This window comes from Heteronotia binoei, chromosome 1 (assembly GCF_032191835.1).
Source record: "Heteronotia binoei isolate CCM8104 ecotype False Entrance Well chromosome 1, APGP_CSIRO_Hbin_v1, whole genome shotgun sequence".
NCBI lineage: Eukaryota > Metazoa > Chordata > Lepidosauria > Squamata > Gekkonidae > Heteronotia > Heteronotia binoei.
In genome coordinates, this window is record NC_083223.1 from 159,262,798 (window position 1) to 159,275,997 (window position 13,200).

At 40.4% G+C, this 13,200-nt stretch overlaps 1 protein-coding gene across 1 annotated transcript in view; it reads left to right on the forward strand.

The window, feature by feature from the left end:
* The window catches only part of MTR (5-methyltetrahydrofolate-homocysteine methyltransferase), a 100,086-nt gene that overhangs the window by 30,611 nt on the left and 56,275 nt on the right, over positions 1–13,200 (forward strand). Inside the window, exons 12-14 of the mRNA XM_060243312.1 lie at positions 1,090–1,169; positions 3,061–3,173; positions 4,111–4,251. Of these exons, the coding sequence (XP_060099295.1) occupies positions 1,090–1,169; positions 3,061–3,173; positions 4,111–4,251 (334 nt within the window). The remainder of the gene's footprint in view (positions 1–1,089; positions 1,170–3,060; positions 3,174–4,110; positions 4,252–13,200) is intronic.

Genomic DNA, 13,200 nt, shown 5'->3' on the forward strand with positions numbered 1-13,200 from the left:
GTGTTCCACTGTAGAAGATGTTGATGCAGAATATGTTAATGAATGTGCAAAGAACTGTATTAATTGTTAAATAAACTCAGTTTTTGTTCAGCCATCATCTTGGGGTGAAATGTTACAGCATTACAGCATTCTCCACGTAAAGTTAATTGAAAACCTCTCTTTATTCCTTCTCTATTGGCAAGAACACAATCTTCCTCTTGTAAGAAAAGAGAGAGCTCTTTTTAGGGCTTTATTGGGGAATGGGACCATGTGCATGAGCACTGCGACCCTCTGAGAGTAAGGAGAAAAGAGAAAATGTCCTGAGAATGATTCAGAAGTAAAAAATAGCTATGCTGTCATGGTGGTTTGTTATATACACTGAAAGTTATGTGTACTGATTTTATTTAATAAAACATTTTTTCCTGTTCCTCCTCCACAAGGGAGCCCAAAGGAATTGTCACATTTCTCCCAGAGAACAGCAAATATAGCACGGGCAACTTGAGTTTTTTGTTGTTGGTGAAGGAATATAGACATTTTCAGGTTACACTGTCTGATGTGCACTAAATGTTGTGTTCAGATATGAAGTAACTGTACTCATTTGTTTTGAAGTGTGTTCCTGTATGCTCATGGAATATCAATAACTTTAAAAATAAGGGTAGCAATATGGCTGAATGGAATGAGTGTTTGTAATAGGATACATAGCTTTTTATTGTCTTTAGTTTTCTCTCTGCCTGATTAAGAACAATTCATAAAACTGTTTTTTAACATATAAATTGAATTGTCTGCTTGACATTAATGCAACTGATCAGTTATTGCATGCAGGAAGTGCATTCTTGTCATATGAATTCATTAAACTTCAGTGAATGCAAAGATTACCAAGCAAACTGAAAAAAAAGAATCTTTTGTGTTTTGATTTATACTCAAAAGTGAATCTGTTTAAGGACTTGGTTTCACAGTGGTCTGAGCAATGCCTGCGGCTAGAACACCTTTCTGAGCTCCTTGGAGGAAAGCTGGCAGAAGAGGGCAATAAACAAATGGAAATGAACCAGGCTTCAGCATGTTGAGCTGAATTGTAAAGCTTTCCTGCTGTTTTGATTTTGTATAATGCAGGAAGATAGCTGAAGCAGTAAAAACATGCAAACCTCGCATTCCTGCCTCCTCTGGGTCTGAAGGCTGTATGTTGCTATCAGGTGAGAGAGCTTTTTAATCTATATTCTTTTAAATGTTTAAATTTTGGGATCCTTTTCAGCTTCCCTTTGAGACACCTACAGTCTGTTGGGATTTTGTATGCATTATTAAAGCTAAGACTGTTTTAAAGCTAAAGCTGTTAAGAAGGATTATAGGATTCCTAGGTAAACTTTCTTTAAGGTGTCTTATTGTTATGATGGTTCTACAGAGATTTTTAAGAGAGAGAGACCATTGGGGCAGTCTGGGTAATATTGCAGCAGAATAGCTGTTCCTCCACTTGGCATTGTTATTGTTGCAGATACTGCATTGGTGAGCAGATATCTTTGCCTTTGTGAGTGTTGCCTGACTTACTGTGGAGAGGGAACTTATTCTAATGGCACCTTCCACTGGGTATTTGTTGAGGAGGGTGAGGAAGTCCATGCATGACTACCTCCATGTGGATGTCTGTTTTTCCATCTGCTAGTCCCAATGCAATTCTAGTCCCATATATATGCAATAATTCCCTTCCCTACTGCATGGTGGGTGCTTCATTAGTTTGGACAGCGTGTAGGTTTTCCAGCTGTGGGTTGATAAATACCTTGAGATTTTGGGGGCAGAGCCCAAGGAGAGTTGAGTTTGAGGAGGGAAGGGATTTCAAGGGGGTATAATACCAGAGAGTCTACTTTCAAAGCAGCCATTTTGTCCAGGTGACTTGATCTTTGTCACCTGAGATTATTTAATCCCAGGAGATCTCCAGCTGCCTCCTGGTGACTGGCAACTGTAGCAGTGTGTGCCCATGTGATTGCTCAGTGCACACCTACCACAGGTTTTCCAGCCATTCTTGCTCTTGTATTACAGTTGTGAAATAATGCCACAACATTCTGGATACATAAATTATTGATTCTTACTTTGCTTTCACAAAATGTATTCTGGTACACTACTCTGTTATAACCAAAGTTTCCACTGCTAAGGTTTAAGTAAATATTGAATATTTATATCCTGCTTTTTGATAAATTAGTTTGAAGTGACTCACATAATTCAAAAGCAGCAAATTATACAATTAAAGAGCAAATCAAATATAAACAGAGGCTAAGAATCAAAGCAAACAAAAATGAGCAGCATTTTAAAAGATGTTTTAAAAGGCAGTGAAGGCAACAGGTGGGAGTGACTGACACAGTGAATTTTTTAGATGCAACGCTACTACTGAAGAGATACTGTGACCCTAGTTCCATAAAAGCAATCCTGTTTCATCCATGTGGGATGACTGAAATATAGGCATATACTATTAGTCAATGTTAAATATAGATGTCTGTTCATAAATGTAAAGGCTTGCTGTATCATTTTATATGCCTGTAGATGAGTGACATCTCCTAGGACAGGGGTGTAAAACATGTGGCCCAGGGGCTGAATCAGGCCCCCAAAGGGCTCCTATCAGGCCACTGAGCAACTGGCTGTCATCTGCTTTCTTCTCCCTATCTCTTGCTTCCTTCTGCATCACAGCTTGCTTTGCGAGGCTTGCTCAATTACACAGGAGCTACAGAGCAAAACCTCTATTTTCTCCATTGGCTGAGACTCCTCCCTTGGGGAGGAAGGGGGGAAGGCAGAGCTTGTTTTTCCAGGCTCTCTCAATCGCACAACAGAGCTACTGAGCCAAGCCTCTCTTCCTTCCCCCTCCTGGTCTCCTGGGGAAGAAAGGAAGGAAAGAGCCAGAGCTTCCTTTGCCCAGTTCCCTTGATCCCATGGGAGATATACAAAGAAAGCACTTTTAATACCAACAGGTACTGACATTTTGAGCATTTTTTAAGCTCATTGTCTTTGGTTGAGGCAAGCTGCATATTTATGTGTTTAAAGTTTTTAAAGCAGTGTTCGTTATTCTTCCTTGTCTGGTGATGATAATCATACTGTCCTTTCAAGGTCTGGAACCATTCAGAATTGGACAATATACCAACTTTGTTAATATTGGTGAACGCTGCAATGTTGCAGGATCAAGAAGGTTTGCCAAACTCATCATGGCAGGCAATTACGAAGTAAGCCTTCACTTACAAAACTTTCTAGCTGGGCTTTAAGTTACTATATTTTACATTTCATAATCTTTCAACTTAAAAACTATGAAGTTTGCATGTGCCGTTCCTAGGAAACAAGTTGCAGACAGGAAGCTTTGCCTACAGTTTTCCAAATTAGTGTAGCTTTTGCTATAGTAAATGAGACAAAATGTTTGAATACTCTTCTCTTGCAGAGATGACAGTCTTGGTATATAAATAGGTTTGCATATTTTATTGGTAACAGACCTAAAAACAGTCATGATTAAGTTTTCCGTAGTGCGGGGTTCAGTATGCCAACATTGCTAGAAGAGAGGCATGCAGTCATCTGTGGGTTTAGCTGTCTCGGGCTTGAGATGATGTAAGAGAAATATATGGAAGTCAAGAGGAATGTGTGACATGGGTGTGGCTTGGCTACCATATGGATAAAGGAGTCATAAGAGTGATGGCAGTGTTATCCTTCCTACACAAATTTTATCCATCCTGTTGGGATGGAGTGGGAAGAGGGCAGTCTTGATGCAGGAAAGATTCATATCATTGCTCTCATCTATATTGTTCCTGCGTGTATATGTCACTGGGCTGACATAGGACGAAGAGAGTTACTTAGATACTTTGAGGCTATGCATGTGTTGGATCACAGAGGAAGAAAAGGAAATCGTTTGCTGCTTAGAGAGAAAGGGACTATTTCAGGATAGCACATTCTGTAGACAAATAAGCCACTTCTTAATGTGAGAAAAGAAGAGGGATGTGCCCCAAGTTCAAGTAATAGGATGAACTTGACCCTTCCCTTCCCTTTCCTGTTTCTGATATTCTATCTTACATTAAGATAAATAATAGTATAGAGGAGTAAAAGCATAAGGAAATTACAGTACTGATAAAGGAGTCTCAACAGGGTCTAACTCTTTAAACATTTGATTCTTTTTAGGAAGCGCTGAGTGTTGCTAAGGCCCAGGTTGAGATGGGGGCTCAAATTTTGGATATAAATGTGGATGATGGAATGCTGGATGGACCAAGTGCTATGAGTAGATTCTGCAACTTTATTTCTTCAGAGCCTGACATCGCCAAGGTTGTATTCACGACTGTTGCAGTTACAACAAAAAAATGGATTTTCTTGTGATTAAAGTCTGGGGAATAGTTTTTGTAGTTTGCTTTTACATAACATTAGGAAGACTATTTTAAATCTGCACATGATATTCAGGGTACACATTCCCATCAGTAAAATGAAAAGGTGTTTTTTAAACATTGTAAGTGTTTTGAAGAATGAAAAATTAGACACAGTTCTTTCATATTTCAAGAGCACAGCAAAGTATAGGTCTTAATACAGGGGTGGAGAACCTTTATTCTGGCAAGAGCCATTTGGATATTTATAACACCATTCGTGGGCCATACAAAATTATCAACTTAAAAAACAGTGCTCTGCCAAGGGAAAACAATCCAGGCCAGCAAAATCAATGCAAAAAATTGTTTTTCTATTTGAAGTCATGTGGGGAGAGCCTAATTTGGCACACCACGCACCCCGGGCTGCAGCCTTAGGCAAATGCCTAGGTCCAGGGGGGTTTTTTGTAGAAAAAGCCCAGCAGGAACTTGTTAGCATATTAGACCACATCCCCTAATATTAGCATATTAGGTCACACACTCATTAGCATATTTGGCCACACCATCTGGGATAATCAAGTGCAAACTGAATTGGTGGTAGCTGGCTCCCACCCCTGCCACCCCTCCCTCCCTCCATGCAGAAACTGCAGCTGCTCCTAGGAAACCTTTAAAGGCACCCGCATACCCCAGTAGCAGTCATTCACAATGCCCACCACTTAGGTTCCACAGAAAGAAAGAGGAGGGGGGGAGGAAAGAAGAAAGAAAGGGAAATAAAGGGAAATAAAGAAATGGGGGGAAGAAAGGGTTAGAAATGAAAATAAAGAAAGGGGAATTAAGGGAAACAAAGAAATGGGGAGGAAGAAATAGAAAGGGAAATAAAGAAATGAGTGGAAAACTTACATGAATTGTGACAGTGACTTTCCCAGGCCCCACAGCGATCCTGGCTGGCCAGCCAGGCCCCAGGGAGGCCGCCACTTGGCTTGGCTCAGCCCAGCAATCCCCGAGGGCCAGCTCAAGTGATCTTGAGGGCCACAAACGGCCCTCGGGATGGACATTCCCCACCCCTGTCTTAATAGGTAACAAAGTGCCTCTTTTTCAACTTTATGGTGATGCAAGAATGTGAAGGGGTTTAGCTTTCCTTCAGCTACAGCATAGAAATCACTTTTCTGTGGGTTCTTTCCACAGTACAAAAGTGTGTGTATGTGTGTAAGGCTGCTTATGTGGACTGAATTCTCTGTTGCCCTCAGTCCTAGAAATGTACTGTTGTACAGGGAGGTCTTGTTCAAAAAGATACGCTAGTATTATCAACTTTTGCCCAAATGACAATTCATCCCTTATTTGTTTAGCCATATTTAGACAGAAAACATGATAACCTTCACCTCCTTCTCTAGGTCTGTCCAACATCTCACTTTTACTTTAACATCTCCCTGGATGAAAGGATCATGGGATGAGTTAGGGAGAGTATATGAAACTAAAGATTGAATGTCCAACAGTAAGGGAAGATGATCACATCACTCCCCATAAGATCGCCCACAGAGAAGGCTGACAGTAGTTGTGATGCATTATTGTTAGTTAATACATAATCAATAATGCTTCCCCCCCTTGAATTAATACATGTAATGTCTCCAAAATTATCAATGCCAAACTGGCTATGTATGTTCGTTAATCTATTTCTCAACCCTAATTTTAGCAACCTCTTCCTTGCAGGATTTGTTTTCTTATCTTTTGTAAATCTTTCCAGAACTATATTGTTTAGCCAATCCATTCAATCTCCCCCTTCCACCTCTATCAAGATCTTCTTGAGTAGTATTATCCTATCTTGCCTTAAAATCACTAGCAATAATTATACTGGTCTTAGAGAAGTCATTGCATATATTTTTGATACAAGAAGAAGAAGAAGATATTGGATTTATATCCCGCCCTCCACTCCGAAGAGTCTCAGAGCGGCTCACAATACAGTTTTCCACTACCATCCAATTTTGATTTAGTTGAATTACACTTAGAAATGGGGGACCATAAACTATGATTATTATAAAATTATTATTTTCTGTTGGGATTTTCACTGCCATAGCCAAAGATGAACAAGGTTTCAATTTTGAGACATTTACCATTAGGGAGGTGGAGACAAGACTTGCCAAGCCAGCACTACTAGCTCTCTCTTATCAGCCATTTTTTTTGCCAGTGAGCAAAGGGAGACATAACCAGGGAGGAAAAATATCTTTGGTAGCCCATTTTTTTTTGCAAGATTATAATATTGAATTTAGTTAGATATTCTCTAACCTCAAAGGAATTGTGCTTACTAGCACACCCAGCAATATTCCATGAACACATCTTCAGTATCAATTTAGGGTGATTTTTGATTCATACATTATTAGCCACACCTAAGGAGACAATATCATGATCAAGGGGAATGCTAACATTTGAGAATGTTCTGAGTTTTTCCTGCAGGTCGCCCATGCTTTGGATATAGATCACCAGCATTCTCAATACCACAGCCATTATTTTCCTTTGATCGAATTACTTGGCCTGCATGAATAAACAAATTATTGTTTTTAGAATTTCCATTAATATTATCACTTTGCCTAATTCCCACAAGAGTCTGCTGCAGTTTTCCTAATTTTTGTTTAATATGTTGCTGTTCCTCCACCAGGCTGAATGCAGTAAGCAGACTTTGTTCCTGAAGTCTCTCAAAGGGGTTATTTTATTCATCTGCTTCAGGAGGGAGTGGTTTGAATTTTGATTATAACCTTTCTGGTCTAAAGGGATGTCTAGATTAATTATTGGGGGCTCTACCATCTTTTCTGCCTTCTTCTGTAAGGGTGGTTGTTTTAGCTTTGATTTAAACAAGAGTCTTTTTATTAGATTGTTAAAAGCTATTGTCAAGTGAATTCCAGAATTCTTAAAACACCCTATATTGAAAAACATCACAGGGGATTTTAGGTGAAAAAAAGGTCAGAATATACTGTTCTCCATAAATAGGGTCCTGAATTTTTCTCTGTATTTCAGATCTATGTAGGGTTCAAGCATACCCAGCAAATAAGAGAAATGGCACAAACTAGTTCTTTCCCCCTACCAATTTATCCATCTGCCCTGATCTAATAGCCACTGGAAATCTATTTGGTTGTAGTCTATTCTTTTCTAGGGAGGATGCTAATCCAGAAATGCCTTCCTCTTTGCAGGATGTTTTTGATTAACTGCCTTGGGACACTTCTCCAAATTTTGAGCTGAGTCCTCCTGTTTCTTTATGGAATAATTCAATAAATAATCAGTAATAAACTCCAATTTTTTCATATTTTAGTTGTAAAGTACCAGCTATAGGGATAGTCTGAGTGGCTAATAAATCAAGTTCATCTGTTTTTCTTTTGATTTGGGATTCCATACCTATGCTTAATAGAGAAAGTCCATCTTCTGGATCCTGATTTAAACTGAGTCCCTCATTCACATCAAAATCATTCTCTAAAACCTCAAACCAATTCAGAGTGGAGGACGGGATATAAATCCAATATCTTCATCATCATAATCTTAAACAGAATAGCCACTCTCACACAAAACACACTTTCAAACTACAAAAATAATAAAACGCTAAATATAACTAATAGGAGTCTAATAAAATAAATACAAACTAATAACAACCTAAAAGGCCTGAACCAACCTAAACTAAACTCAACTGAAAATTAAATTCAACTGAAAAGTTACATGCAGCTGAAGCCTGACTCTTCCCAGTACTCTGTTGCCTGGAAATAAGGAGGGGAAAGACAAAAAACGGTTGCTGGGATTTAAACTAATAAATCATCTTGGTCTTTTGAAACTTCAAGATAGTCAGAGACCACAGAAAGAAAAAAAGATAAAATAAAGTTAAAGAACTGATAGAAATGGCCCACCACTCCCTAAGTAATTAAATCTAATAGGGAGTGAGACAAGACTGAATGCCAAAAATAAATTATCTGCAAGGCATAATAATGGGGGAAGAAAATGAGGAACATCTAAATAGGCTTTATAACAAACAGAAAGAAAAGATAACAGAAGTTAATAGAAACTGAAAATTAAATAAAGCTCCTTTGAAGTAGAGCACAACCTAAAAGCATCATCTAGACTAGCACCTGAAACCAGAAGTCGTGAGGTCTTGTTAAGTTGGTTTTATTGCTGTAGTCAGTCTTTAGACTTTAAGTCAGATGAACCTGAAAAAAGGATTCCTGTGCTATAATCTCTAAAAAGATATCAGAGTCTACAAAGAAGTAGACATTTTAAATTGCTTGAGTATTACTGTAACAGAGATGTTTGGAAGTTTTTCAAAGGCACAAAAGATTATACAAGCACATTCACAGTCAAACAGCAAATTTCCCTGAAAAGTCCTACTAAAAACACTAAAAGTAAGCAAAACAAAATTACCTGTTCAAAGTTATGATGCTATGGCCAGGACCATGGAGATAAATTTTCAGATGGTTCGCAGTGGTATTGTATGCTACACTTGTTCATTTTTGTGTCCCACTATAGTGTTTGATCATTCTAGATTCATTCTTTACTGCTTCATGCGGTACCCTGCAGCCTCAGAAGTGTGACCAGCTGTGTCTCAACAGATGTGTGCATGTTCTGTTATGACATTTGTGGACATTTGTTGGATAAATGATGAGATCCAATCACAAACCTTAGAAAGTCATACAGCCTCCTTATCTACTGGTGTTTTAAGTCTGTGGAAATGCTTCCCTGAAGGATAGATTCCATTCAGACAGGAACAGCAAATTGCTGTTTGAATGCTTTTTAAAAAACACCAGAAGTGCAGGGATTTGTGGTGGGAGATATATGTATCTTCTATAACAAAACAGCTACAGCAGGGATGTTGAACTCATTTGTTATGAGGGCCGGATCTGACATATATGAGACCTTGTCGGGCCGGACCTTGTGTGTAATTTAAACTAAAGGACACAGACAAACACAATTTTTTTTAAAAAAAACTTAAAATGAAACATGTTTAAAACATAAGAACATAAGAGAAGCCATGTTGGATCAGGCCAATGGCCCATCCAATGCAACACTCTGTGTCACACAGTGGCCAAAAAACCCATGTCATCAAGAGGTCCACCAGTAGGGCTAAAAGCTCTTCCACTGTGCCCCCCCAAGCAAAAGAATACAGAGCATCACTGCCCCAGACAGAGAGTTCCAACAATAAGCTGTGGCTAATAGCCACATCTGCTCCATTTGCTTATCCATTCCTCTCTTGAAGCTGTCTAAGCTTATAGCCGCCACCATCTGTGGCAGTGAATTCCACATGTTAATCACCCTTTGGGTGAAGAAGTACCTCCTTTTATCAGTTCTAACCCGACTGCTCAGCAATTTCATTGAATGCCCACAAGTTCTTGTATTGTGAGAAAGGGAGAAAAGTACTTTCTCTACCTTCTCTATCCCATGCATAATCTTGTAAACCTCTATCATGTCACCCCTCAGTCGACGTTTTTCCAAGCTAAAGAGCCTCAAGCGTTTTAACCTTTTTTCATAGGAAAGTGTTCCAACCCCTTTAATCATTCTAGTTGCCCTTTCCTGCACTTTTTCCAATGCTATAATATCTTTTTTGAGGTGCGGTGACCAGAATTGTACACAGTACTCCAAGTGAGGCTGCACCATCGATTTACACAGGAGCATTATGATACTGGCTGATTTGTTTTCAATTCCCTTCCTAATGATTCCCAGCATAGCGTTTGCCTTTTTTATTGCAATTGCACACTGTCTTGACATTTTCAGTGAGTTATCTACCATGACCCCTAGATGTCTCTCTTGGCCAGTCTCTGCCAGTTCACACCCCATCAACTTATATTTATAGCTAGGATTTTTGGCCCCAATGTGCATTACTTTACACTTGGCCACACTGAACCTCATCTGTCACGTTGACGCCCATTCACCCAGCCTCCACAGATCCCTTTGAGTGCCTCACAATCCACTCTGGTTTTCATCACCCTGAACAATTTAGTGTCATCTGCAAACTTAGCCACTTCAGTGCTTACTCCCAACTCCAAATCATTAATGAACAAGTTAAAGAGCATGGGACCCAGTACTGAGCCCTGCGTCACCCTACTGCTTACCATCTTCCACTGCGAAAATTGCCCATTTATACTCTCTGCTTCATATTAATTAGCCAGTTTTTGATCCACAAGAAAACTTGGCCTTTTACTCCATGACTCTCAAGCTTACTAAGAAGCTTTTGATGAGGAACTTTATCAAAAGCTTTCTGGAAGTCAAGGTAAACAACATCCATTGGGTCCCCTTTGTCCACATGTTTGTTCATCCCTCAAAGAACTCTTAACAGGTTAGTGAGATTAAATCTTCCCTTACAGAACCCATTCTGAGTCTTCCTCTATAACTTGTGTTCATCAATGTGCCTACTCATTCTCTCTTTGATAATGGTTTCTACCAACTTTCCCAGTATTGAAGTTAGACTGACTGGCCTGTAATTTCCCGGATCTCCTCTGGAACCCTTTTTAAAGATGGGGGTGACATTTGCTACCTTCCGGTCCTCAGGAAGGGAGACCAATTTCAATGAAAGGCTACATATTTTTGTCAGGAGATCCACAAGTTCACCTTTGAGTTCTTTCAGAACTCTTGGATGTATGCCATATAGGCCTGGTAACTTATTAGTTTTTAATTTGTCTAGCAGTTGTAGGACCTCCTCTCTCATCACCTCAATCTGACTCAGGTCCTTCAACACCCCTTCAAAATTAGCAGTTCTGGAGTGGGCAAACACTTCTCATCTTCCACAGAGAAGACGGAGGCAAAAATGCATTCAGCTTCTCAGCCATTTCCCTATCCTCCTTCAATAATCCTTTGACCCCTTGGTCATCCAAGGGCCCCACTGCCTCCCTGGCTGGTTTCCTGCTTCTAATATATTTGAAGAAATGTTTATTGTTGGTCTTTATGGTTTTTGCAATATGCTCCTCATAGTCCCTTTTTGCCTCTCTGATCACAGTATTTCATTTGATTTGTATTCCCTGCATTTGAGCCTGTATTCCCTTTTATTAACCTCACTTGGACTAGCTTTCCATTGCTTAAAGGAATCCTTCTTACCTTAGCTTACGTTGGTCTTTAAGGTTATAACAGCGCGCCTCCTGGTCTCACTGGATCGCTTCTATATGCGGCTTATGGCTACCCCGGCCCCTCTTCCGCCTCAGTTCTTCCTTTTGAATTTTACCTCACGACTATGAAACTCAAGGGGTGGGTGTAATATGGATTTCTCACTACTAGTCTCTACGGGGTTTTTGTTTTGTTTTCAGATCGATATAAACTCAGTTTGTAGGGGACCACAGCAGCTTTGATAGTTTTCTCAATATACTGGCACCAGAGAACTTTAAAGTAAACCACAGAAATTTATTAACGTACACACACCGTCTTCAACTGGAGAATGGGAAATATATTCATGGGCTATATTGTATCTCAAGCAGTTAACAGTTTCTTCGTAGTTCAGGCTTTATAATATCTAGTTTACTTAGGTCTCTCAGGTTTCACAGATCATACAGCTTTCACTCTCCAACACTATTCTGGGTTGGCCTCTTGGGTGTAATGTGCCAAATCCCTTAAGTTGACTGGTGTCTCTTCTCCCAGCCCTTCAGACTTCTAGACCCACATTTTCCCCTCAACCACCTCTTTAGCTCTTAAGAGAAGTGTCTCTGTGTCTGTGACCTCTCAGGTCTTTTACTGTGACTCTCCTTTAGTCACACACAGCCCCTTGGCTGTTTTAATAGAGTGAACAGAGAGCTTTGCTTCTCTCGAAGACTCTCCTCAGCTCCTGTCTCAGCTGCTTCTCAGACCAACTGCTCTCTTCAGCAGTCTCCCTCAGACTCTGTCTGACACTAACTGCCCTCAGCCGTTAGCTGTCAAATACCTCTGAGAGTTCTGAGCACTCTGGCCCCCACCCTCAGGTCATCTGACGCAGGCTCTATGCGTCCTTAGTTTTCTTGTTAACCTGTTCATTACCGTCACAAAGGTGTTTTATATGTATCTCTCCCATGGGATCCAGGGGACTGGGCAAAGGAAGCTCTGGCTTTTTCCTTCCTTCCCCAGGGGACCAGGAGGGGGAGGAGCCTCAGCCAGTGGAAGGAAGAGAGGCTTGGCTCAGTAGATCTGCTGTGCTATTGAGAGAGCCTGGCAGAGCAAGCCATTCCTCCCCCCCACTTCCTCCCCAAGGAAGGAGCCTCACCCAATAGAGAAAGTTCAGGCTTCGCTGTGTAGCTCCTGTGCATTCGAGCAAGCCTGGCAAAGCAAGCTGTGATGCAGAAGGAAGCAAGAGAGAAGGAGAAAGAAGTAGATAAGAGCCAGTTGCTTGGGGGCCTGATAGCTCTCCAGGGGCCTGATTTGGCCCCGGGCTGCATGTTTTACACTCCTGAGCTACAGGTTTGGTGAGGAGCAGCATTCTATACAAATTGGACCCCCCTCCCCCTCTCTCATATCAAAATTCACTTAAATATACTGAGGTTGGCAGTAGGTTTTTTAGGCCAGAGGGTGGTAGCTTTCCAGCAGCTTTGAGCCCTCATGGAGTGTCTGACCACTGGCAGCACATGCAGAATATGTGAGAAGTGAAAAATGGAATTGTCTTCCAGGGAGAAAACTGTTATCTTATTACATTCAGTCTGAAGCATCTTTTCCCCCCTCTGTTGAGCTGGCACAGACCTGCTATAAATTGTCAGGAATGTGCTTTGCTAAATGTTGTTTCCACGGCTGTACTTTTAGTGTCCTTCAAAACTGTCAGTTCATGACAAATACAGTTATTAGGAAGGTATAGGAAGTGTATTATGGGTGATGTCATAGTCTGCAAAGAACATTCTAAAATAAGCTATTGAAAAAGAAATCTTTACTTGTATTGCCTGTATATATGGAATTCATGCCTGCTGTTAATAAGATGGTGCCTTGTCATTTTAAAATGTACTGGACTACATGC